Consider the following 25,150-nt stretch of genomic DNA (forward strand, 5'->3'; position numbering starts at 1 on the left):
GTGAAATGGATGCATTTGAAACAACATTAGGGCAATCTCTTTTACAGTGTCCTAGCTGACTAGAAATAAAGCATGGCCATTCTGGTCCTGAGGCTTCAACAATACCTTTCCCATCCCCCCTCCTAGCTCACAATCATCCCTCTTCTTGATGGGAGCATATTGGACACTCCCATTCACATTCTGCTGCTTATTTTCTATTTCTGAAGACATTAAATTAAATTCTGCAGATTATATCTTATGTTACTGAGATGCCACTTAAAGGTCTGACACAGTCACTATTTCAGGCAACTTTTTAGTTTGCCCTCCAATATAATTTGTAATTGTTGGACATGGCCTTCTTCGGAGGATTTCACCAAACGAATTCGCTTTTTGTCTTCCTAGTCTTTGTCAACTCGCTTTATGTGACCCTAGGACTATGGGCACATTCCCACTGTACTGCAATGGGAAGGTGTGAGCACCCTTCCTTCACATGTCAGGAATAGGTTGTCTACTTAACTGGGTTATGTGCCATCACTGTGAGTGCTCTGTAAAAGGGTACACTGCATACCCAGGGTAGGTACAGCTAGTAGTGGGACGCAGCAATGATTGTGCCCCCCACTGGATTAGCCTGCCAATCATGTATCATGCTCAGGTTGGCCTCCTTTACTTGTGAACCAACCCTGAAGGGGACTCCCCTACTGCCAGAGCGGCCCTAGGGTACTTCCTGAGAGGTGAAGCTCTGGGTAGGGGAGGGTAGGGACACCGGCATGTTCGCTGCCTGGGTAGGGAAGAACCCACATGTGTGTCCAGCCACCTTGGAGGTTGATTCTCCCCATGGGACACCTCCTGGGGTGTGCCTTAGGGCCCTGGGCACTCCCCCCTTTCAATGCAGTGTAAAAGTGGGCCCACCATTCCTTCTCATGTTATTAAGCGATGCTTACCTGATGTGGTGAATCAGGTCAACAACCTGCCTTTGCTGGCTGGTGTGCGCCCTGGCACAAATGATGTGATTAGTATGTGTCCAGCCAGCATCAATAATGTTTCTAGGCATAGGTCACCAGCCTGCCACTGCAGGCCGGTGTGCATGCTGGCACTAATGATGTGCTTCACCTGCGTCCAGCCTGCCATTGCAGGACGGTGTGCACACTTGCAGGCCTGTATGTGTGTAAAGGCACCAATGGTGATTGTAGACCGGTGTCAGGCCTGCCAGTAGGCAGGTGATGTGTCCAAATTGATGAGATCTTTGAAAAAAACAGAAGAAACGGTACATGGAAAAATTGAATTCACTCTGATAGGTGAAATGATATTGGCAGTGTCCGCCAATGTCCTGATCTCAAAATACCAAGAGATGCCAACAGCGGTGTGAGCAGTTTGCCTCCCAAAATTGTGTAAAGGTACGTACGGTTTCTTCTCTTTTTTTCAAAGATCTCATCAATTTGGACACATCACGTGCCTACAAATTGAGCTTGTCTGAATGATGTTGAGAAAATGAGGCTTTCTCACATAATCTTTACAACAAACACTGCCCTGATGAAGCCCTATTCAGGGTGAAACACGTTGGCTGCATTTGCTTGTCCTGTACACCATTGTTTTTGAAAATGAAAATAAAAGAAGCATCAACGACATCGAAGACTCCTGAATTCATTCTTTTGTATTACAAATATACTAAAAAAAAATATTTTTGTGTTGCCTCTCTGTACGTTGTTTTCATGTATTATAACTGTTTGGCCCTTTGGCAGCGGACCCTGGAGGTGAGCATCCAGACCATTTGTGACTCATTGTGCCCAATTACATAGTGACTAGCAAGTTTGTGAGGCTTTAATCATCCCTTGCTGCCTTCTCTTTATATTTTATGAACTAAGAATCATGCCTGGAGACTGGCGTGCCTAGTGCAGAGCCCCCAAAGTCTTGCCCCCATCTAAGGCGAGTGAAACCTACATCATGGGGACCTTGGCACACATAAGCGTCTTGTTGGTGGTGAGCAGATTCACTGGTTGCGGGATCCAAAGTGGTCCACTTTGTTGATCATGCAGCATTTCTCTCATGCGACACGCTGACTGCATACTCATTGCTTGAGGGGTCCGTTTCACAGGTTGAGACCCTTGGAGGTGGGGCATACACCTTTGTAGTGCCTCATTCTACCTCTTGAGATATTGCTGAACTTGCACCTGTGTTTGTGACCAGAATGGTCTTGTGCAACCTACATAAATGTGCACTAGGCAGAGAGCCAAATATCCAGGGAGGTACAGAACTTGCAACTCTTCGTTGTGTGTGACCTGAAGTGTCCGGTGCAACCCTAGGTAAAACCCTTAACAACATGTATCTGACAGGGTGCTCCTTCCAAGAGGTTTTCCTGCATCATTTCCCATTAATTGATTGTTCCGTTTCTGGCCCTCGTCGCGGCAGACCAATTACCCTTTGTCCACCTGGCCTTCCAGATGACCTTGCAGCGTCAAGTAGGAACGATATTGATTGACTAGGCTGGAGGAATGCTTCTGAGAAAGTTCGGGAACAGGTCCAGAGACTGTGTGACCCCCTGTGCTTTGCAGAACTTGGCTGGTGCCGGAAGGCCCTTGTGGACCCCTGTTTGTTACAGCCTATTGCCCTCAGCCCGCTTCTTCTTTACAACCTGTTGATGAACATCTTGAGTAGCTGCCAAAACCCCTTTGTTTACATCTGCCTCCTAGATAATCTTGCTACCTATCCCTACCTGCTTCCCGGGGACCCAGACTTAGTGTGACCTCGCCCTCATGTGACCTACTATCCAGGGGGAGGGGTTGGTGATCTTCAATCCGGAGGTATAGGAGAGTAGGGGGAACCTGCTGAGTATCAGTTGCACCGCATTATGGTGATGAGTGTGTATGCGTGCAAGAGCATTCCGTTCGGACTGGGCTTATACTTGTTGCACTATGTAGCAGTGTGGAGTGAGTGTGTATTAACTGTGGGTGAGTGCTGTGCCTATGCTTTACACATTGCTTTTGTGATAAGCCCAACTGCTCAGTGCCAAGTTACCCAAGGTTGAACACGGGTTGTATAGTGTGTGTAATCACAAACCCTTGACATGATCAATAGGTTCTGTCTGGCTGGGGACTTACTTTTAGCCAACCAGAAAGTGCAGGTTCAAACAGTCATAAATTAATTTCACACATTCAGTGGTAATTGCTGCACAAAAACAGCACTCAACGCTTCCTATGCCATCTCTGTTGGGTGGGTGATACCCAAATACATTTCACTTAAGCTTGTCTAAGTAATCCGCTGGTGACTCTCATTCATTTTGTTGACTATCTTAGTCAAAACAGTTTTCACTAGGCACGCTTCTGCAACTGCATTCAATAAAGCATCCTTTTATGCATTCAAGGTCCCTACATTCCTGGAGTTTTGTCTCTGTAATACTCTTTTTTCAATCAATCAGTCCCTTACTTTGCTTGGCACAATCAAACACAAAAATTGATCCACAGTTGGGCTTGTAAACTTCAAAAACATGTTGCGCTTCTTTGCGGAATTGTGTAGCATTTTCAAAATTTCTGCTTAGTATTCATCAAATCAAGATGGGTCCAGAGGACAGGAATGATAATTATACCCTTGGTTGGGGTACGTACTCAAGGGACTTTCATTGTCATCATCACTAGAGGAATGGAGGTGTCCTCTCTTGCAGCTCCGCAGACCATCTTAATCTTTGTCAGTTGCTAGTGGGGCTACACTCATGGTGATCCCTATGACCAGCTGCTACTGACCAAAATCTAGATTTTGTACTATCAATAGTTGTGGAATCTGCATCCCATCTTGCTACTTTCACCCCTTCTTCTAGTGTCCTACTGTCAGTAGCTCACATCGCAGTGCTCCTTTGCACATTACCTCCTTGTGCTTCTCCCGCTGGCAGTCCCACTGGCACAGCCAAATTTCCAGATGCATCCACTGACACAGCCCAAGCTCCTTAGGATGGCATGGGGAAATTTAAAACATCCAGAACTCCCTGCCTCCACTCCCCCTCCATTGAAATCGCTCTGTTTCTCCTTTTTCCTTGGCTCAGGTATCTTGGTAAATAAGTAGGTAGGAAGGGGACTGTAGGGAAATCTGTCCCGCAAATTGCTTGCTTCATATTCCAGTTTACTCTGAGTTTGTTTTATACTGCAGATTTCGGATTCAAGCCATTGTTTGTTCACTTCCCCATACCAACTAAAAAATGCTGCCCATTGTTCATCTGTTTATTCTTTGAATCCTTTAATTTATTTTTTAAACCTTCCAAGTCAAAGGTATTACTATCAGCAAAAAGGCGTTCTTCCCATCTTCATTGGTGAGTCCTACCCACTGTTTCAGAATTGTGCACATGCCTTTACCCTACCAGTTTTACATAGCATGGGCAAGAGTCGATTTCAGTGGGGGGTCATAATGTTTAGATTTTTCTGTCCCAGTATGTTTTCTTCACTAATACACGGAAAATAAAATGGTGTCTTCTGGCCTTGTGCTGCAGCGCATCTTGTGAAGGGGTGGGGAATACAATGGAAAGCATGGTAAAGAGTAGGGGTGAGAATAGTCCTTCAATTAATTTTTTTAAGGCATTTTGAAACCACAAAATGACTTAGGACGCCTGGCCCTGTGTTTCTAAACTTGTAGCACATGCCCCAATACATTTCCCTGTCACTTTATGCCTTCATTTTTTTGTCCTCTGAAAAGAGTTAGGATTCCCAAACATTGGAACCTTAGATCTGGCTACTTTTTGCAATTTTCAAGTTTTCTTTTGTTCTGATTTGTACCCTTCTTGTGGGGGAAGCAGCTATGGAATGTAAAGCACAATGTTTGGATTGGCTGCCTCCCTAACCCACTCACTTCGAAGAAGTGTAGAATGTGATTCAAGATGCCATTCAGATGGCTAAGAGATGGTATTTTTGTTAGGGTTAGACTAGGAGTAGTAAGAATGGCACCTTCTGAGTCCAAAGCCTCCTCCTAGACAAATGGCCACAAATCCTCTTCAGCCCTGGTTTCACCATTTGCATTCTTACTCCTGATCAACACTGAGGCACTCAACATCATCGGTTGTGGAGGTATTTGATATAACAGAGCAGTCCTTGAGGTTATTAGAGTTTTCTACCTGTTCCTTCAATGGTAAGGGCCTAGTCCCCAATAACGAGTCAGACCTTTGATAAAAATAAGGACACTGTCTCACACATTCCCGATAGGCAGAGGCACCCGGTAGGGATGTCCCCTATCGCTATACTTGTTTGCCGAGGACGATGACTTCTGTCTTCTTGGCATTGAGCTTCAGGCAGCTGTTGGTCATCCAGACTGTGACGTCTTGCATTCCTTTCTGGAAGCTGAGTTTGACAGTGGTGAGGTCTTTGGTGAGGCAGAGGATGAGCTGGATGTCGTCGACGTAGGATACGATGTTGAGGCAGTGTTGTTGGGCGATGGCTGCGAGGGGGGATATGTAGATGTTGAAGAGGGTGTGGCTCAGTGATGAACCCTGGGGGACTCGGCAGGTGATTTTCGTGAGGTCAGAGAGAAAGGGTGGGAGTCTGATCCTTTGGCTTCTTCTGTTGAGGAATGATCGGATCCAGTCCAGGGCTGTTCCTTGTATGCCTGTGTCGTGTAGTCTGGCGACTAGTGTGCGGTGGAAGATGGTGTTGAAGGCTGCTGATAGGTCGAGTAGGATGAGGGCTGCGGAGTGGCTGTGGGTGTGGGTGTGGCTGTTGTCTGTGGTGGCGAGTAGGGCGGTCTCTGTGCTGTGGTTGCTTTGGAATCCGGATTGGGACGGGTCGAGGACGGCATTCTCTTCAATTAATCCTGTCAGTTTCCTGTTAACTGTTTTCTCTGCAACTTTGGCTGCGAAGGGGAGGAGCGACATGGGCTGATAGTTCTCGAGTTCGGTGGGGTCAGATGTGGGCTTCTTGAGCAGGGGTCTGACTTCTGCATGCTTCCAGTCATCTGGGAAGGTGCATGTTTTGAAGGTGGTGTTGATGGTGCATTTTAGTTTGGGTGCGATGGTGGCAGCGGATCTGTGGTAGATGTGAGGGGGGCTGGGGTCGGTGGGGGCCCCGAGTGGATGCGTTTCATGGTTGAGGCAGTGTCTTCGGCTGTGGTCGGAGTCCAGTTGGAGATGGTGGGCTGGCTGGTGTTTCTGGGGGTCTGTGGCGCCTGGTGGATGGTCGATGAAGTTGTAGAGGTTTTTGATCTTGAAGTGGAAATAGGTTCAAAGCTTGTCGCAGAGGTCTTGGGATGGGGTGATGTCTGTGGCTTCCCTGCGTGGGTTGGTGAATTCTTGAATTACACTGAAAAGTTCCTTGGAGTTGGTGGAGTTGGCTAGGATTTTGTTGTGGATGAAGTTCGTCTTGGTGGCTCTGATCTGGTTGTGGTAGTCCATCATTTGCGTTGGGTGCCCAGGTGTGGTTGTCTCAGGTGGGGGTGGAGTTAAGTTGCCCATCACTTCCTTTGTGGTGGGCGTTGGGCTGGTTTGGGTGCCTTGGGTTTGTTGATGGCGAAGTGTATGTAGTGGTAGTTGGTCCATGGCGGCCGCGTTGTGTGGCTGAAATAGATGCTATTTCCGGCCACGAAGATGGGGTCGCGGGTGTGTCTTGCTCTGCAGGTCGGTGTGTTGATGAGTTGTTTAAGTCTGATGCTGGCAAGGTTGTCACGAAGGATAGTGGAGTTGGGGTCTCTGGGGTTGTTGAGGTGGAAGTTCAGGTCTCCAATGAATATGTAGTTTGTTGAGCCGATGGCGTGGGGTGCCCTGAAGTCGGTGAGGGTGGTGGCGAAGGGTGTTTGGGGGCCGGGGAGTCTGTAGACAAGGGTTCCTCAGAGTGTGGCTTTGGGGGTGGTCTGGATATGGAAGTGCAGGTGTTCGGTGGAGGGGAAGGTTTCGCTGGAGGTGGTGAGGTGGAGGGTGCTCTTGTGGGCGATGGGGAGGCCCCCTCCTGGGTGGTTGGGGTGATCTTGTATCTGTCTGGGATGGCGGTGCTGATGTTGGGAGCGGAGGATGCATTGGTCCAGGTCTCTGTGAGGAAGGGATGTCGGCGAGAGAGAGTCAAGTAGGTTCCAGATTTCCATTGTGTGTTTGTGTACGGAGCATACATTGAGTAGGATGCATTTTAGGGTGTCGCTGGTGCTCCGGTGGACGGTATTGGAGGCCGGGGTGGCAGTGAGGGTCTTGCAGCAGTGGAGGCAGGAGAACTGGCTGTGGGTCACGTTCCGCGAGACCTGTTGGCATTCTCTAAGTCTTTCAGGGTTGATTACGAGGAGGGTGGTGGTGTCATAGAGATGGGTACTGGGTGGTCCAGGGTTCCTGGCGCTGGCTGTGGTCAGGTCACTGACGAGCGCAGATGGGCTTGCCTTTGGCTGGGCTTTGGCGCACCAGCGTTGCGCCCTTAAGTAGGGGAGGTGGGAGGGAGGAGAGGCTGGGAGGAGGGAACAGGGGAATTCCGGGGGGTGATTCTGGGGGGGGAATTCCGAGGGGGGAAGGGCCACAGGGGCAGCAGCGTTGAAAGGCGAAAGGAACAAACAGGTATGAGAAAATAAAAACAGTGGTGGAATTAGAGCAAGATAACAGTGGGACAACAAGGAAAAATGAAGAAAAAAAATGACTAAGAAAGGTTACGGTGGTTGCAGTCAGTTTGGTCCCAGTTGGAGCAGGCAGCAGGCGTAGGAGCGGGCAGCAGCCTCGAACCTCCCAAGGAGTAGGTCGGGGTCTGGTGGCAAGAGACGGCACAGCGGAGATGCAGGCATGGAGTGGACCTAGACCGAGGGTCGGAGGTCTTAAAGATAGCAGGGGTGAGGCAAATCCCAATGGACAGCAGACAGTATTGGAGAGAACTTCACCCTCAATGCCAGCCACTAAGATAAATTGTCATAATTCTGACACCTTCTTGAAACCACCACCACCATTTGACTCAGCCAAAAGCAAAATATTGGTGACAGATGGACTGCTTGGATTAATACATTTGACTATTTCATTAATGCACTGGTAGAAAAACATGACAAGAAGATTATCAAATGCCTTACACATCTTGCTGATTAAGGTGTAAAAGAAGTCATAAAGAAAAGATATATACTGTCAGATCAAAGACACCTTGAGTCTCAAGTTCAATGCAATGCCAAATGTAGATCACGAAAGGTACATCTTCAGTCAAGAAGAAGAGAAAGTTGGTGAAACCATTGATGAATATGTTGAGAGACTGGATATATTTCTCAAACACTGTAAGTTCAATTAGCTTAATGATGAGGAAACAATAGAGTTATTGAAAGATGCCTGTCAGATTCATTCAGATGGGAATTGTTGAGAGAAGCTCTTAGTCTGGAGTGAGTACTCATGGCTTACAGAGCTAAATCAAACAAGCACTTATTCATGTGCATCAAGGTACAACATCAAGTGCCTGTTGGCTTAGTTTCAGCACAGCTGCGGATATGAGACTGATATCAGTGAAATACAACATGAATGCTCACCACAAAATAATAAGTCAGTTCCCTTCTTTGTTGGAAAACTTAAGACTATGAAAGTATAATTGCATATTAATGAGGACCTCCGTCCTGTTGCTCAAAGACACAGACAAATTGCCTTTCATTTACAAAAGGCTGTTAAAAAAGAACTTGAATTGATACTCAAACATGATATCATTAAGCGTTCCACCGGTCCAATCCCATGGGTTTCTGTCATTGTGTTAGTACCCAAAAAGGACAGTGAAGGAGCTGTACGCATCAGTGTTGACATGCATCAGGCGAACAAGGCAATTAAAAGAGAATAACATCCACGTCCGCACTATGCTGACATGATAACACAATTGAATGGTGCAACGGTCTTCTCTCACCTTGATTTGTATAAAGGATATCATCAGTTGGAACTCTAGGAGAATTTCAGGTACATTACAACCTTTTCTACACATATTGGTCTGTTCAGATATAAAAGACTCAGGGGTATATTCACAAGAACTTGTGCTAAACATCCCCAAAAAAACACAACTTTACACATCGCAGCATATCGCGGGAAAATAAACCTGTGTTAACGTGGAATTCACAACAAGGCTGTACCATGCGATAGTCTGCGGAAACCGCGGACAATGTCCGCGATACAGCCACCTTGATGGTGATAAAAACACAAACCACAACACCAAAAAACCTGCGATGGACCAAAGCGCAATGAGGAAATCAGCAATAGACAGCGCGGCCTGCAACACACACCTGACCAGTGGGATAAATCACCATAAAAGTAGAAAAAACACCCAAACACAAACTGACCAACACCCAAGCCCCAGGGATGCAGCCGGAGCAGGCGCAGAGATCAACACACAACCCCACAAGCACCCTGGATGACCAGCCCGGGACCTCGGGGACAGGGAAGGGCAAGGACAAGAAGAAGAGGAAGACAAAGTTCAGGCCGCAGGCGAACAGGATCATAGTCACGGAGGTGATGGAACACCATCAACAACTGTTCGTCACCTCCAACGTGTCATTGGGCACCAAAACTGGAATATGGCGGGACATCGTGGACAAGGTGAATGCCGTCGGAGAGCACAAGAGGACAATGGACGAGGTCAAGAGGCGATGGAATGACATGAAGCGGAAGACCAAGGAGAAACTCGCAGCCAACCAGAAGGCAGCAATGCAGACTGGAGGTGGGGGCCCAGCGCCACAGCTCGAGCTGGATGACATGGAGGAGCTGGTGTTGACAGTCATCAGTGTGGATACTGTGGCCGGAGTCGGGGGACCGGACACTGCTCGACAGGACACAACACAACCGCAACAGGGTGAGTGATCACCAGGAACTGGGGGGACGGGTGGAGATGGCCAGGATGGCACCCATGCACAATCAAGCAGAGCACAGTGCACACCCTCAATGACTCTGGGTCATCGCCCAGATCCATAGACTGTTACAATGTACAATGCCATGCTGTTCCAGCCACTCTTCATTAATGAAGAGGAGGACAATCCCAGCATCGACACCCATGCCCTCCTAGGCATCATTGACATCATCCGCAACTCACCTCCAGGATCAAGGGTGACCGGCTGCATGAAGGAGTCCCCACCCACCACCCTAACCACCCATCAGGAGGCCCCCACAGCCCCGACAGTCTCCCACCACCCCCAGGAACAAAACATGGCCTTCCAATGCTGTGTACTGGAGGGCCAGAGGGAGACGGCTGAGGAGGTGCAAGTGGGGTTCGACCTCATGGCTACCAAACTGGATGCCATCCTTGGGTGTCTAGGCCCTCTCCACGGTCTTCAATGAGCTCCATGGTCCCCACTGACATTGCTGGAGTCATGACACAGAGAGAAGAACACCTGTCCACTCAGAATGGCTCCAGCAATACCAGCCGTGAGCTGGCACACATGCAGAGGCTCATGGAGGACCTGGTGCAGATGGAGGCGGAAAGGATGGCAGCCACCGCTGCACATCAGCGAAATGTAGCTGGGATCTACCATGCCTTGCAGATATTCATCATGGCATTGCTGCCGCAAGGCGTGGTGCTGTTGAATGCTGCTGCACCACAACATCCACATCTCTGCCCCCTGGTGTGTCAGTGCCTCACAGTGTGGCTGGCATATCCACTCAGGCACCTGATGTATCACTGCCACACAGTGCGATCAACAATCATCCACCGGCCCCGGATGTGTCAGTGGCACTCAGTGCCGCAGCCGGTACTGCAACAGCCACGGGTAGGGCCGAGCACACATCCGAGGACGGGAATGTGGATGGGATTGTTTTCAGAAGGATTAGGCACTAGCATTCATTTCTGCCACCTGGCCTGTTTCTGCTTGGTACCGCACATGGCCCCATGACCTTCCACTGACCCCCGACACACTCCGCTGCACTCACCTTGGTCCGCGACATGGACTGCGATAACCTGCTTGATGACCAATGACACGGCGACCAGACTGCGGACTGTATCCTTCCTCTCCCACAGTACTTGTTGTCCCCGGATGGACTCTGGCTGGCCCTCCACAGGCCCATGTTGTGTAGTGTGCTTGGCATTGCCCTGTACCTCTCCAGCTGCAGAACTGCACTGGATGTGCAATAAATATCCAGTGATGCACTGCTGTGTTATGTCTTTCACCATTCATGTATGAAGGAGTGTGGTGCCGCGGCCAGGGTGACTGCCTCCGGAATCTGGGTTTCACGGTTCAATCCCCGATGTCGGTGGCAGATTAGCCCAGCACCATGTGACTCTGGGCAATAGCTTGCTTAATCTTCCCGACGGCCCCCAGCGCCTAGAGACCCTTACGGGTAATTGTTTGCGCTTTACAAATGTGGATTATTATTAATGTAGGGACAGTGATGCCCCTTGCGTCAATGATGCTCATCTTGTGGGATGCCAGTCAGAAGGTGCTACATTGCATATTGTGTACCGGGTCCCGTGAACACTACAACAGGGACACACGCATCAGTCACTTCCATGTCCGGACATGGACTGAACCACACCCAGATCCCATGAGTCATTGTTACAAGCATTGCGCTGGTCTGGCGTACGGCAGGCCAGACCACTCTGCTTACGCTTCGAGGTGGGTCCTCATTGCTACCCCTAGCAGGCCTAATCGCTGGTGGTGTGCAGGTCACTGGTCTGGTTGTCAGCATGTCACAGTCACTCCCTGAGGGCAGGTTTGCAGGCACACCACAACCATCCGGCACAGTTGTCACAGGCCATGTGACTCCGCCAACATAAGGGGCCGACGACGTCACTTTCCCCTCTGCCAGTGGTGACTGGATGACAGACGCTCCACGGTTCTCAATCATGAACGGCCCATGAGTTGTTGCGCACAGGGTTAGTGGCACCCGAGGCCTTGCGGCCGTCACGGGTTGCTGACTGGTGTTGCACAGGGTTAGTGGCACCTGGAGCATTGCAGCTGGCACAGGCACCCTGCCACGGGACTGTGACTTTGGGTACACTGAGTTAGGGGCACCTTGTGCTGCAGAGCGGGTGTGCAGCCTGCGATGATGCCCCGTCCCGGAGGGCCGGATAGCTCAGGTTTTGTGTGCCCTGCTGGGCCGCACTGTAGGCCAGAGCCAGTGGACACACGGGCCTACCGCCACGTGGAGTGGCCTCGCGGGTCACAGAGTTAGTGGCACCTATTGGGCTGAGCGGGTGTGCAGCCTGTGATGATGCCCTGTGCACTGGTATGTCCTCTGCAATGGAGTAATCAAGACCCAGCACCAAACGTGAGACCTGGTGGCCTGCGGAGCGGGGCAGCATGGTGTGGAGTGTGCCATGTCCGAGGGCCCCGGGCTTGTGGCTTGCAGTTGCACATGGTGGGACCTCCTGTCTGCACGCCAGTGATGGAAGGTGAGCAGTGCGGCCTGGGTGAGCATGGGCGGGCATGCTCCGATGGGCAGTGGGAGGGACTGGGGTGCCTTTGTCTGGGTGTGCAAGGGCAGCAGGCGATGTAGTTGTGTGCAATGCTGTATACTGTGCCAATCATGTATCTGGACTCTGTTTCAGATGACAAGTCTGTCTCAGATGGGTGACCTAATGTAATGCACTACATACCGACAAGTGGTTGGAGTCACATCGGTGGCAGCCGGTGAGGAGTGTGGCATGGGTGCACAGGGGCGGTACTCTCTCTCTCTCTCTCCCCCTCTCTTCTTCTCTCTCCCCTTTGCTCTCTCTCTGTCCTTTGATGTGTGCAGGACACACCTTCTCATCATGATTTTTGTCTTGCAGGCTGTGACCTACGGATTGTCCCGAGGGGAGCTGCCATGTGTCTTCAGTTCATTTCAGTGTTCATTTTAATAAAGTTTGATTTGTTGCTTTGGAAATGAATGTGTGATGCTCATTTTTGTGACAACACATGCATTTCACCAATTGTGATTGTGGGACATCAGGAAGGAATATTTTGTATGTGTTTGGGTGTAGCTAATGTGGCATGTCTTTGGTCAGGAGGGTGCCGGGAAGGGGGGGTCCTGGGGGTGGTTGCGGCGGATGTTGTTTCCCTTTCTGCCCTCCGGGCTGCATGTTCAGTTGCCCTGGTGCATCGGTTGTTCTTCAGGTTTAGCTCTGGGCTGGTCTCCCTTTCGTGGTGCAGGCTGTGGTCCAACTTAGCATCAGGTCAGGGTAGGTGTTATTTTCCTGGTGCTATAGCTTGTTTTATGTTCTTATCGCAGTTCTGGCTGTTCATTGTGAATGTGAAGAGTGGTGTTGTCGCGGCTTTTGGCACGGGAACGCCTACTCTGCATCTTATTAGCGATAGTTGTGGGGGTCAACCGTGGCAATGTTTTTTGCCGCTGCTATCGCAGGTAATCTGGTGATGTGGGCTGTTTACACCAGCTTGTGAATGGGGCGATGTATTTATCGCAACTTTAGCTGTGCTAAAGTGGCTTTAACTCGGCGATAGTTCCTTGTGAATATGCCCCTCAGTTTTGATGTGTCATCAGCCACAGAGCTTTTTCAAGATGTCATTAGAAGTATCAAACATCCTGTAAATAATGCTTTCAATTATAGTGATGACATATTGGTTTTTGGAGCTACTCAAGAGAAGCATGATAAAGCTCTCACTCAAGTGTATTGGTTATTTGCTGATGCCGGTTTGACTTTGAATGCTGAGAAATGTGAATTGCATAGGAAAAGCAAAAATTCTTAGGTCACATCTTTTCTCATGGGGGTATGATACCCCGGTCCAGCTAAAGTGCAAGCGTCGTCAGCTGCCTGTCCCCCAAAAGATGTTTCCATGTTATGTTCATTCCTTGTCATGGCCAGTTACTGTTCTATGTTCATTCCTTGGCATGGCCAGTTACTGTTCTAGATGCATCCAAGACTTTGCCACTGTAAGTGTCCGTTGAGTGATATGACAAAAAGAGAATGTTTCATTTCATAGGTCACATGAATGCCAGGAAAGTTTTAAGAGAATCAAACAAGCTATTTAGAACTCTATTGAAATGGCATACTTTGATACAAAGCTTCATACCGAGGTCGTTGTTGATGCTAGCCCAGTTGGGTTAGGTGCCATCCTTGCACAGCATAATTGACACCGGAATGCTCAAAGCATATTGTGGCATATGCAAGCAGACGTTTGTCCAAAACAGAACTTGCTTATTCACAACCTGATAAAGAAAGTTTAGCAGTCATGTGGACTTGTGAACATTTCCACATTGTCTTATATGGAAAGCCTTTTAGGCTTGTGCCAGAACATCAAGCATTACTGACTAACTTTGGTAATCCAAAGGCCAAGATGCCTCCTCTCATTGAACATTAAGGAACTACGATTACAAGAATACAATTACCCAATTTTGCCACATTCAGGGAAAGATCAAAACACTGCTGACTACTTTTGAAGAGTGCCTAGAAAAGGTCATGGTACCCCTTCCAGGACGACTAAAGCCTACATAAATGCTATTGTTAAATCAAGCACACCAACTGCCAATTAAATAGAACAAATTGTCAGTCATTCGTCAAATTAGTGACATGTTAAAGTTAAAGGACATTATTGCATATCAGTCTTGGAACCAGCATACTCACTCTCTTGCCAGTGACAGTGAATACCAGAAGTTTAAAAATGTTAAAGATGAATTGTCTGTGACTCAGGAAGGAATTATCCTGAGAGGTTTCAGAATTGTAACTTTGGAAAACTTACAACACAAGATAAGTGAAGTGGCCCATGAACGACAATGTGAAATAGTTGGCACAAAACAAGCTCTCTTGGTTTCCTCATCTCGATGAGAGAGTTGAAAGAGTTAAAGGCCTGTCATGTATGTAACTGCCTATCATTAAAAACTACTCAACACCCCTTGAACATGTCAGAGTTGCCAAAGCGTGCATGGTAAATAATTGCCATTAACTTCTTTGGTCCTCTTGACAATGTTGGACATGGCCTTCTGACTGGTATTTCCACAAAACGTTTTGCTCTTTTTGTGCTCCTACTCATTGTTTGCTCTCTATTCATGACCCTGGGTCTCTGGGCACGTTCACATTGTACTGCAGCAGGAAGATGTGAGCACTCCTCCTACACAGTTCAGGAACAGGTGCCTACATGATTGGGGTAGGTGTTAACCCTGTGAGCGCCCTGTAAAAAGGTACTCAGCATACCTAGGGTGGGTATGGCACTGGTTAGTAGTGGGATGTGGCACTGACTGTGCTCCTACTGGAATAGACTGCAATCATGTATCCAGGGGCCTACTCTACGACTGGCAAACCAAAACAGTGGTTCTGTCGGGCATGCGCATTATTTCTTTGTAGAAGGATTATTTCTTTTACAAATTATTACAAAACCTTCATTAAAGATATCCAAAAAATGATTGAACACATAGCAAAAAAAACAGATGCGGATTGATGAGTATTCTTGTGCCTTATATAAATGAAAGCATTTATATACTTGCAAGTTTGTCAACAAGGCTGTCAAGTCAAGGTGAAGCTTATAGTGATGTGTACTACAGTGACTTTTGTGTTCAGTGGTAGAACATTGTGTACAAGGTGATTAAAACCACAGTATATACAAGGGAAAAGAATGTTACGGGCCAGAGTATTACGACAAAAACAATGACTCTGATGCATGTACAAGTTATTGGGGGGATGTGTGCCCTTTCCGTGGGTTGCTGATAGGTCTGGAATGGGTGTGAGTACTGGTTGTGTCATGGGGGGGGGATTGTCTTGCGGGGGAATCGGTTATTGGAAGAAGTGTGGTGCCGCGGCTAGGGCGACTGATTCCGGAATCTGGGGATCATGGTTCGATCCCCAGTGCCGGCAGCAGATTAGCCTAGCACCATGTGACTCGGGGCAATAGCTTGCTTAATCTTCCCGACCCTTACGGGTGATTGTTCGCGCTTTACAAATGTGGATATTATTTTTATTATTGTTGATCACCTATGAAAATCGGAAGGTTTAAGGGTCAAGGTCCAAAATTTCAAGGCCAGGTTCTCGGAAGCTCCCTGGGTTTTTCAGGAGCAAGGAACAAGGGGGACTTTGTAGCAGGTGTACTACGAAGACACTTGTGAAAGCAAAGCAAAGGGGGATTTGTAGGCAAGTGCGAGGGCTCTGGGACCGCGGGAGAACAGCTTGACTGCAGATGCCCTTGTGGGCTAGGTGCAGTGAAGATGTACAGCTGGGCAAATTCACGCGAAAAAGCACCTCGTGGCCAGGAGCTGGTACCTTGGAGTGAAGATTCTGGAGCTGCTGGGCCACTGCTGGGGTGGGTCACTAAAGTTCTGAAGTCCCTCATCAGGTGCTGGCTCACTGTAAAGTTGGAGTTAACCTGGACTCGGTTTTGTAGCTTTTTGCAGCAAGGGGTCCAGTACCACAGGTATAGGTGGTATGAAGGTCCAGTGGGTCCTGGGCCCTCAAGACTTGGTGCAGAGGCTGTGCTAAAACTCTAGAGCAGGCACACCTTTGGCTGGCCCTCAGAGACATTGGTTGGGATGGGGAGTTGGACGACTGCCATTGGAAGGGACTGCAAGCCCTTTCTGAATAGTGGCTGGCCTTGGGCTGACTAGCTGCTGAAGTGTGGCACCAGTCAGCTTGTACCCTGTTCTCAAAGAGATCTCAGGGATATAAAGATCTACTACTAGGGACCCACACCAGTGGCATCTGGAGAGTGGTGCCCTCCCCAGTGACCACATCGACTGCTGAATTCTAATGTGTGGGTGAGCCTGGTGCTGACATTGTGGTGCAACTTATAAGGAATTTATAGGGTTCAGAATAGGAATTGGCCCATGTGTGCATACTAGTGGTATCTTATCAACACAGTTGGTACTAGTACTGCTCATAGGATTGCCACATTTGATTTATGCGTAGAAATAAATGATTTTCATTTATTGTGTTTGTCGAACGAAAACAATATTTTTATCCACATTCTGTGTGAAGTCTTTCATTTGTGACGTGCCATGTTTTTACCAAAGATGAACGCTGTGACTTTTCTTTACACATTGCCTCTGTGGCAAGCCTGACTGCTCAGTGCCAAGCTACCAAAGGGTGAGTGCGGGTTGTACTGTGTGTGTAGTCACCTGCCCTTGATGGGAGAGTCAGATTCTTCCAGGCTGCGGCATCCCTTCAGCTAACCAGAAAGTGCCGGGTTAAAAAAATAATCTGATTTTGATTGTTGACAGATGCTCCAGTTTTCCGCAGATAGAACATCTTTCATCCATCACTCAAGAAAGAGTCATTGACAGATTAGACAACATCTTTGAGACAAGAGGTGTTCCTGTGATTTTAAAATCTGACAATGGCCTACCTTTTAACAGTCAAAAATTCGGAGACTTTCTTGATCATCAGGTTGTGAAGCATCAGAAAAGCACACCTTTATGGCCACAGCGCAATAGCCTTGTCAAACGGGTTCATGAGTACATTAAAGAAAGCTGCCCAGCGTGCTATGTTGGAAAAGCTTGACCTTGAAACTGTGTTGAATTATACCTTGCAAGCTTACCGTTCTACCCCTCACTTGACCACAGGTGAAATCCCTGCAACCTTGATATTCGGGAGTGCAATGACTACTACGTTAGCACAATTGAACAACAAAAGACAAAATACTGAGGAAGAAACCCGTAGAAAAGACTTGGGGGTCTATTAGGATGGCGGTCGGAGTGACTCTGACCGCCATGGTAGCGGGAAAACACCGCCCGCTAGGACCGCGGGATAACCGCCGGTCCAATTAGTATCCTCCGCGGCCAAAATCTGACCGTGGTGGTACGATTGTGGCCTTTAACATTGTGGCGGGCAGTGCTGCCAGCAGGACAGTCGCGATGTCCAAAAAAGCATGTCCAGCATATCCCTCCACTGCATGTCAGTGCCTGCCACCCGGTAGAGGGACATGTAGGGGGGTTAGAGGAGTACCATGGGTACCCCCCTAGTGCACCCACACCCCCCCCAAACACATTGAGGGTCCGTAATGGGCCCCCGGAGACATTCTCTGCATGCCTCTTCATGGCAGTTCGACCGCCACAGAAAGGTTGCCTACCGCCAGCATCATAATCATGCCGGCGGAGCCTGGCCCTGCACCGGCCCCATTTTAGCGGTCCAGCTTCGCCTGCCATGGAAGCGTGCAGACTGCTACCGTAGGAAAAGTGGCGGGCGGAATTTCTCACCGGCGCGGTCAACACTGCCATGCTAATGTGACCAGCTGTTTTCCGGGTTTCGATCATGGACGGATGGCCGCCACCAGAGCAGCGGTTACCACCGCCGGCACGGCGGCGGCCATCCGTCCGCCATCCTAATAGACCCCATGGTTTATAAAAGGAAAATGAAGACCTATGTCAACAAGCAATGACATGCAACAGACATTGTTTTTACTAGAGGAGATTGAGTGCTTGTTTGTCAGTCGAGAAAACAAAAGTCGATGCTCCCTTCGATGCTGAGCCATGCCATGTCATGACCATCAAAGGATAAATGGTGACTGCTCCACATTCTGGGAAGTTCCTTACACGAGGCTCCTCGCTTTTCCATCAAGTGGCTCCCTGACTGCTGTTGCTTCTGCATCGCCACAGCAGATCTACTGCCCGTTCCCAGTTTCCGAAGACCTGATTGGGACAAGTAGTCAGAGTGACACTAAGGCTCATCGAAGAACTGTGATTGTGTATATATTTATAGAAACTGTTTAACTTTTTTTTATTTAACAGAGGGGGATATGTAGTGTTGTGTGAGTTAGCAATGAGGGAACTCATTTGGCTCCTGATGGGCTCTGCAGGACTGAGATGTAAGTGTTAGAGTATAGTCAAGTAAACATAGGTTTAAGAATGTTGAGTTTGTGCTTATACAGGGAAGAGGTGTAGCGCCGAGGCCAGGGTGACTGACTCCAGAATCTGGGGATCATGGTTCGATCCCTGGAGCTGGCGGCAGGTCAACCCAGCACCATGTGACTCTGGGCAATAGCTTGCTTAATCTTCCCGACGGCCCCCAGCGCCCAGAGACCCTTACGGGTGAGTGTTCGCGCTTTACAAATGTGGATTACTTACTTACTACTACAAAGACAAAGGAAGATGTGTAATACAAAGCTCCTTGTGTGGCTCAGTCATTGTTGGGTACCCATGCTAGAGAGGAAACTACACTCCCCACTATCAATGACCAGACCATTGCATCTTACCAAGAAGCAGTGCATGGGTATATGTAATAAGCAAAAGAAGAATGCAAGAGAGGAGGAGGCTGTAAAACAGTCTGATTTTTTATTTTTTATTAAGAGGTAGTGAAACTGCCTGATTTTTTATTTTTTTTAAGTATAAAATATTTTTGTTGTTTTTTTATTTTTCAAAAGAAGTATAGCTTTCAACATACAGTGAATGCACAAAGAGACTGCATTATATCAGTCCCATGCATTGGCACAAATAAAGATCTCATATATATCCTCAGAGTCTGTTTGCTTGTGACCTATGGAGGTATACTACTGCCTGCTAGCTAATATAGAACATTTGTCACAAAGATTCTTGATTCACTTTTTCACCCCAGAAAAAAATATATACATTTCCTAACACTGTTGTAAGTGTATAAGACAAGAATTCTGGAGAGCTGAATTACCTAAATACATTTGATAATATGTTATATTTGACTGTCAACCACTACCTCTGGTCTTTCACATTGTACTTGCTGGGAAACCTGCTAAGGTATCTCTACCCTGTACCTGCAGTCTGATGCTTATAATATTATGGAACCTAAGTCTGTCTTTCAATTTTACAGGAATATCTCCCTTCATCAAAGATCTACCCCCAATGTGAGTCAAGGAGAAGTTAAAAGCATTAAACCGAAAGGTAATACAACACCACCAAGGTGCCTAAACCCTGTGATAAATGTATGCAACCCTGTCTTCCCCAGACTGTGTTGCTACCCGCAGAACATCCAGCACTAGAACTATCCCATCCCTGGCCTAACAAGTGTTTGTCTAATGCAAATTTTACTAATTCTCACATCACTGAAGGGAAGGAATCATGTTATGTTAGTAACATATTGTTAAATGCTCTGATTCCATGAGAATCAGTCTCTCATTTACAGGTCTGGTTTTAATGTGCAAATACTAGGCCTTGGCAAAGTTCACTGAGTTCCGCTACGTGAAACTTGGGGAAGAGCCAAGAAAACCCCGCCAAGCTACGTGGATTTCCTCGGGTGGGAGAGTGTGTTACTTTTCACCATTCATGAAGACTTTTAGCGCCTGGTGTTTGTCCCGCACTGTAAAATCAGTGTGAACGGTATCACGCACAGCGCAAGAGGGTGCAGATTCTTTCTGCCACTTGAGTAGAAGTTCTACTCGAGTGGCAGCTTCCTCAACGCGACAAGAAGGTTTCTCAACGCAAGCAGTAGCGACCATCTGCGACCCTCCGCGTTGAGAAATCTTGCTGGGAAGCAGTCTAGCGTTGGATTTTCCTCGCTTGTGCTTGCCAACTTACCATTGGTGAGTGCAAGCAGGAAAAAAACTCTGCTCCGCTACACGGGGCAGAGTTTTTTGGGACACGTGGACCATGGAGTGCTAAAACGCGAATGGAGCGGAGTACAACACCCAGGCCTAGCAAATACAAGCATGCACACATGCAAACATATTATTTTTTGTCATCTTTCAGCAAAATATGCTTTTTTCTCTGCCTTCCAAGTCTGCGCCATATTTTTTATTGTTCAAGCTTGCAGTGATGCATGACACCAGCACCACTAGCTCACGGAGTAAAACGCAGCTCTACCACAAGCTTGGAGAATAAAAACAACACACAGACATATATAGAACAGAAACAGACAGATTGCACAGAAACGCAGACCAAATAGTATGGGTGGATGATTTATGTCTATCTTTGCATGTGTTATCACATGAAAGCTAAAACATTTAGCTTTATCAATGCTTGTTGTAAAGTGTTTGAGGTCTGCAGCTTTTTAGGAAGTACAGGTTGTGGTAAGATTAAGATTTTGAAAGTAATGAAGTAGTGTTCTGACCAATACAATTTTAGATGTTTAAATATTAGTATGCAGTGTTTATGAAAATCAGGATCACAACTGATCCCTGATTCTGGCTATGGAAGGTGCAATGTAGTAGTAGGTAGGTGGCTACAAGAAATTGAGGAGGTATGTGTGACAGCATACCATTCTTGGTTTGGTGCAGCATCACACAGACACATTTAGGGGTGCAAAATCACCATTTGCGCAAAGTAAGCAGGACCGTACTAACACATTTAAAGCAAAATAACATTAAGCTGCAAAATCACATTAAGTTGTGAAACCGCCCTCCGTGAATGATCAGCATGTGTGTGAAAATACTTTAGGGAGCACAAATCTCATTTAGCAGAAAGAAATATTCAGAAGCTGTAAGAAAATCCTCTTTTTGTGTGGTCATCCCCTACTTTGTTGCTAGATTGTATTGCTGGCTGACACTACAAGCAACTATTACAGCATCCCCTCGATGGCCCACAACTGCAGGCCATCAAGGGGATCACACCGGGCCATCATTGCGAACAAAGTCTATGGAGCACATCTGTTCACAATTACCGACCACCACTACAGAAAATACGTGCCCACAACTGTAGGCCATCAATGCAGCCCACACCTGGCCACCATGCAGATCACACCTGCCAATGAATGCAGATTGCACCAGCCAGGTCACGACTAAAAGCAACACCAACAGAAATTACATGTCCACACTGAAAACTGATTCACTGCTGTTTAGTACCCAAAGTATGTGCTCTGACCCCTTAGAACATGTAAGATTGGCATGAATAACTTGCCTATAAGTCCCTAGTAGACAGACCTCTGTGTACCTGGGGCCTGTAAGTTAAATGTCACTAGTGAACTGCAGCACTTATTGTGCCAACACTAAAGTGACAAGTGAAAACATGACTCTAGGCCTGCCACTGCAGCCTAGCTGGGAAGTTTTCAAACTGTCATTTTGGCGTGCCAAAATCACCCTTGTGACAGACCTAAACTTTCCCTTTTATTGTCTATAAGTCACCCCTAAGATAAGCCTTGAGTGCCCATAGGACAGAGTGCATGATATGAAAAAGCTAGACATTGTATTTTATGTTTTACCTGTCCAGGCAGTGAAAAATCTCCAAAGTCGTTTTTTTATTACTCAAGTGGTGGCTCTACCCAGCTGGAAAAATACCATAGCCATTTATTTTAAGAGTTAATTCATATATACTTTAATTCCAAAGCAGATTTGATATAACTATTAAGAAAAAGGTGACCTTAAAAAGTCACCTTATTCCTGCCTAAAGCCTCTAGATCGCGATCCCGAGGAGACTGGATTAGGTGCTGACAGCGGGCGTCCAGCCTTGACGAATGTGTGACTACAGCCATTCGCTCCTCCCAGGATCTGTAAAAGCTACAAAAAATACGTAGCCAGTGTTTTAAATCAACCAGTGGGTCCGTAAGTACGGTCACACCACTGCATGTACAGCACACCTTAGCACGTGTGCTGCAAAAAATACACGTGGCTTATTTTTGCCACCACCGCACTATTTTTAATGATTTCACGCTGTTTGGTCCTGAAGCAAGCCTCCTCAATATTTTTACGAGGCTGAAACATGTCGACCAGTAGAATAATGAAGACCAATTACTAGTCTTCATTTTATCCCTCTTCTTTTTAATCATATCCTGGGCCGCTGGGAATAAAAAATTGGTCTGCAAGGAATTCCAGAGATATTTTTAACTTCACCACTTTTTGAGCACCACACACATCAAAACACACAAAAAAACGCTCCACTGTAACTCAGGCTTGGAAGTACAGCTGGATAGCATTTGGCTACCCAGTTGGGAACCCAATGGTGAAGCATGCCACCAACTAGGTTGGTGGGTGAGGGTTCTTCTTACAAACCTAAGTGGTTCCTGGCACTCCAACATTTACAGTAGAGTCTTCCTTAGTGGGTCTGTCCACGTTATTTTTGTAGAGTAAAGCCTCTAGTAGCCTTTCTGAGTTAATCTGATGCTGTCACTTGGCACCCTGATCTTCCCCTGCCAGGAGTGGGTAATGGCTCCCAGGAAAGGACAAAAGGGCCATGAGTGAGAGGGTATGTGACCTCCTCCTTGAAAGGATGCCCTAGAGGGTGTGCCTAACGACGGAACAAGCTTCAAAGGGAAAGGGACATTCCCTTTCACAGGCAGATGTAATTCACACCTAGGCCTGCCAATAACATTGTCCAGGAAGCCAGGATGGCTCTAATCCCAGTTGGGGGAAAATGGTTTCAGAACTGGTTTGAGAGGGATTTTCTCATTTCCCTAAACACATATCAGGGGTATGCTCAGAGCTCTTCCAAGGGGGATATATGTCCTGCCATGTTGGATTTTTGCAATGGATTGCAATGTGGGATTGTCTACAGGCAACCTCCCAGCTATGTCAGAATAATTAGGGTTTCCCCAATATCATTTTACCTATTGGTTCATTGAGTACTCCCACAGAGACAAAAGAAGGACTGAACCTGCTGGTAAACCTGTGAAAAGAGACTCCAAGGGCTGTCTTTGCTCCCACTTGTGCCCAGGACAAAGACATGGACTCCAAGGGTCAGATAGCTGACCTCCCGTTAAGCTAGGGGGCTACACAAGCTGCAAGAAGCCTCCTCCCTCATGAGCCCAGCTAACCAGTTCCAACTGGATTTGCCCTGGACCTTGCTGGTGGCTTCTGCTAGAGTGAGTCCTAATCTCCAAGTGGTGCATACATGGTCTAAAACCATTGGCTGCTGTTAGAGTGTACTCATTTAACCCTAAACACTTGCAAATGTGGGCACTTAGAAACTTTTTTAGAACTTTCCCTCCTGAGAACCAGCAGAGACCAGGGTCAACATCAAAGCCAAAGCCGCTGCCATTGAATTGCCTGTCGGATTCAATAGGCCCACTGAAAGGATACCAACTTCCATAAAGGTGTCTAGGTTTGAACATAGCGGTATTTCACCGAGGCCGACATCGAACACTATTTGTCTGTTGAATACATTCCTGGGCACCGTTTTCAGACTTCACCCACTTCAGAGCATCCTCACCTTTGATGACGATCGCGCCATTTATCCTGCTAAAGGCAAGGTCTCAAAAAGAACCCACGCTTTCACTCAGCAGCCATCATTCTGTCCATCTTTGGTTCCAGCCAGCAATATTTTCCTGGAAGGAAGAAACAGAGCAACAGCTTAATCTCTTTGCGCTGCTGGGAAAGCTTGTGTTCTTTCAGCCAAGGACAGGAAGGACTTGCACTAGGCGATGGAGGCAAAAGGGCCTGTTATGGATGTGGTCATTAAGGAGGGTCATTCAGGAAAGCTACGGGGCTTAGACGGTAGAGCTTAGACTTGTATAAATGGGGCACAGTTATTGACACTATTGAGTCACAGATAACACAGGATCCTCCAAGTACGTTTTCCAACATAGTGGCATACACTGCCACCTGTCAGCTTGAAGGAACAGAAATGGAATAGGAGCCCTTTGCTGTCATAGCACAGTGGGTTGAGAGCCAGTACTGGAAAAAGAGAGACGTGCTGCAACAGCGCGCCGGGTTTAAGGTGTTGGGGGGAGACATGGTTTATATAACCTGCAGGTCACACAAAAGTTTTGTAGACATGCCAAAACTGCATTTTTATTTACAATTAAAATATTAACCCTATGTTGTAATCTGGTCATGTTCCCATATCCCTTTTTCCCCCCTCCTTTCCTTCGCCTTATGGGTTTGCCCAGCCTTAGAATGTTGGGGCTGAAGCTCCTTGTAAGATTCCTCTTCTTAAAGATACCAGGAAACAGGCAGGTTGATGGTAGTAAGTTTAATCCATAGAAGAGATCCCATCCATCCAGAAGCTGGGACCAACGACCACTGAACCAGTTTACATATAAAACTTACCACATAGAGTTCTGTGACATCACAGCTGACACAACAAACATTCTTAACCTGTCAACCAATAGTAGAATGAGAGATTGAAAGAGTATGTCATGTTCTTGACATACTACACACCTCCCTTCGTTACACAAAATTAAATTACAATTGTATTACATTTCTATGCATACAAAACAATACAATAAATTCCTTAAACATAGTCTAATAAATAAGATGGTTTCTTACAAACTCTAGATGAAACACGATTCCTACCACCTTTAGATGTTATCGGGTGTATATTACCATCACCTTCACTACGACAACCTTCCACTCTTCCTTTTACTACTACCACTCTGTTTAAATTCCAGATTCTGTGGTCCTGAGTTTTTATAGCATTTCTAAATACCTTAATCACTTTCATGGGTTTCATAAACTTGGAGACCGAATTCCCCAACAAACCAGGACGTTTGATCATTACCAAGTCACCCACCACAACTTTAGTTGTTTTAACAGTTTTTTTTTTATC

The 25,150-nt window shown here is 47.2% G+C and overlaps 1 protein-coding gene across 5 annotated transcripts in view; it reads left to right on the top strand.

Moving 5' to 3' along the window:
* Positions 1-25,150, top strand: part of LOC146839635 (uncharacterized) — a 533,093-nt gene that overhangs the window by 52,700 nt on the left and 455,243 nt on the right. For all 5 annotated transcript variants that reach the window (XR_014980691.1, XR_014980692.1, XR_014980693.1 and 2 more), the window contains exon 3: positions 19,548-19,618. Coding sequence is in view for 2 of the 5 variants with exons in the window: in XM_085650363.1 (XP_085506489.1) it covers positions 19,548-19,618 (71 nt within the window). In the remaining 3 variants the exon portion in view is untranslated. The remainder of the gene's footprint in view (positions 1-19,547; positions 19,619-25,150) is intronic.

This window comes from Triturus cristatus, chromosome 4_1, assembly GCF_964204655.1.
Source record: "Triturus cristatus chromosome 4_1, aTriCri1.1, whole genome shotgun sequence".
In the NCBI taxonomy this organism is placed as follows: domain Eukaryota; kingdom Metazoa; phylum Chordata; class Amphibia; order Caudata; family Salamandridae; genus Triturus; species Triturus cristatus.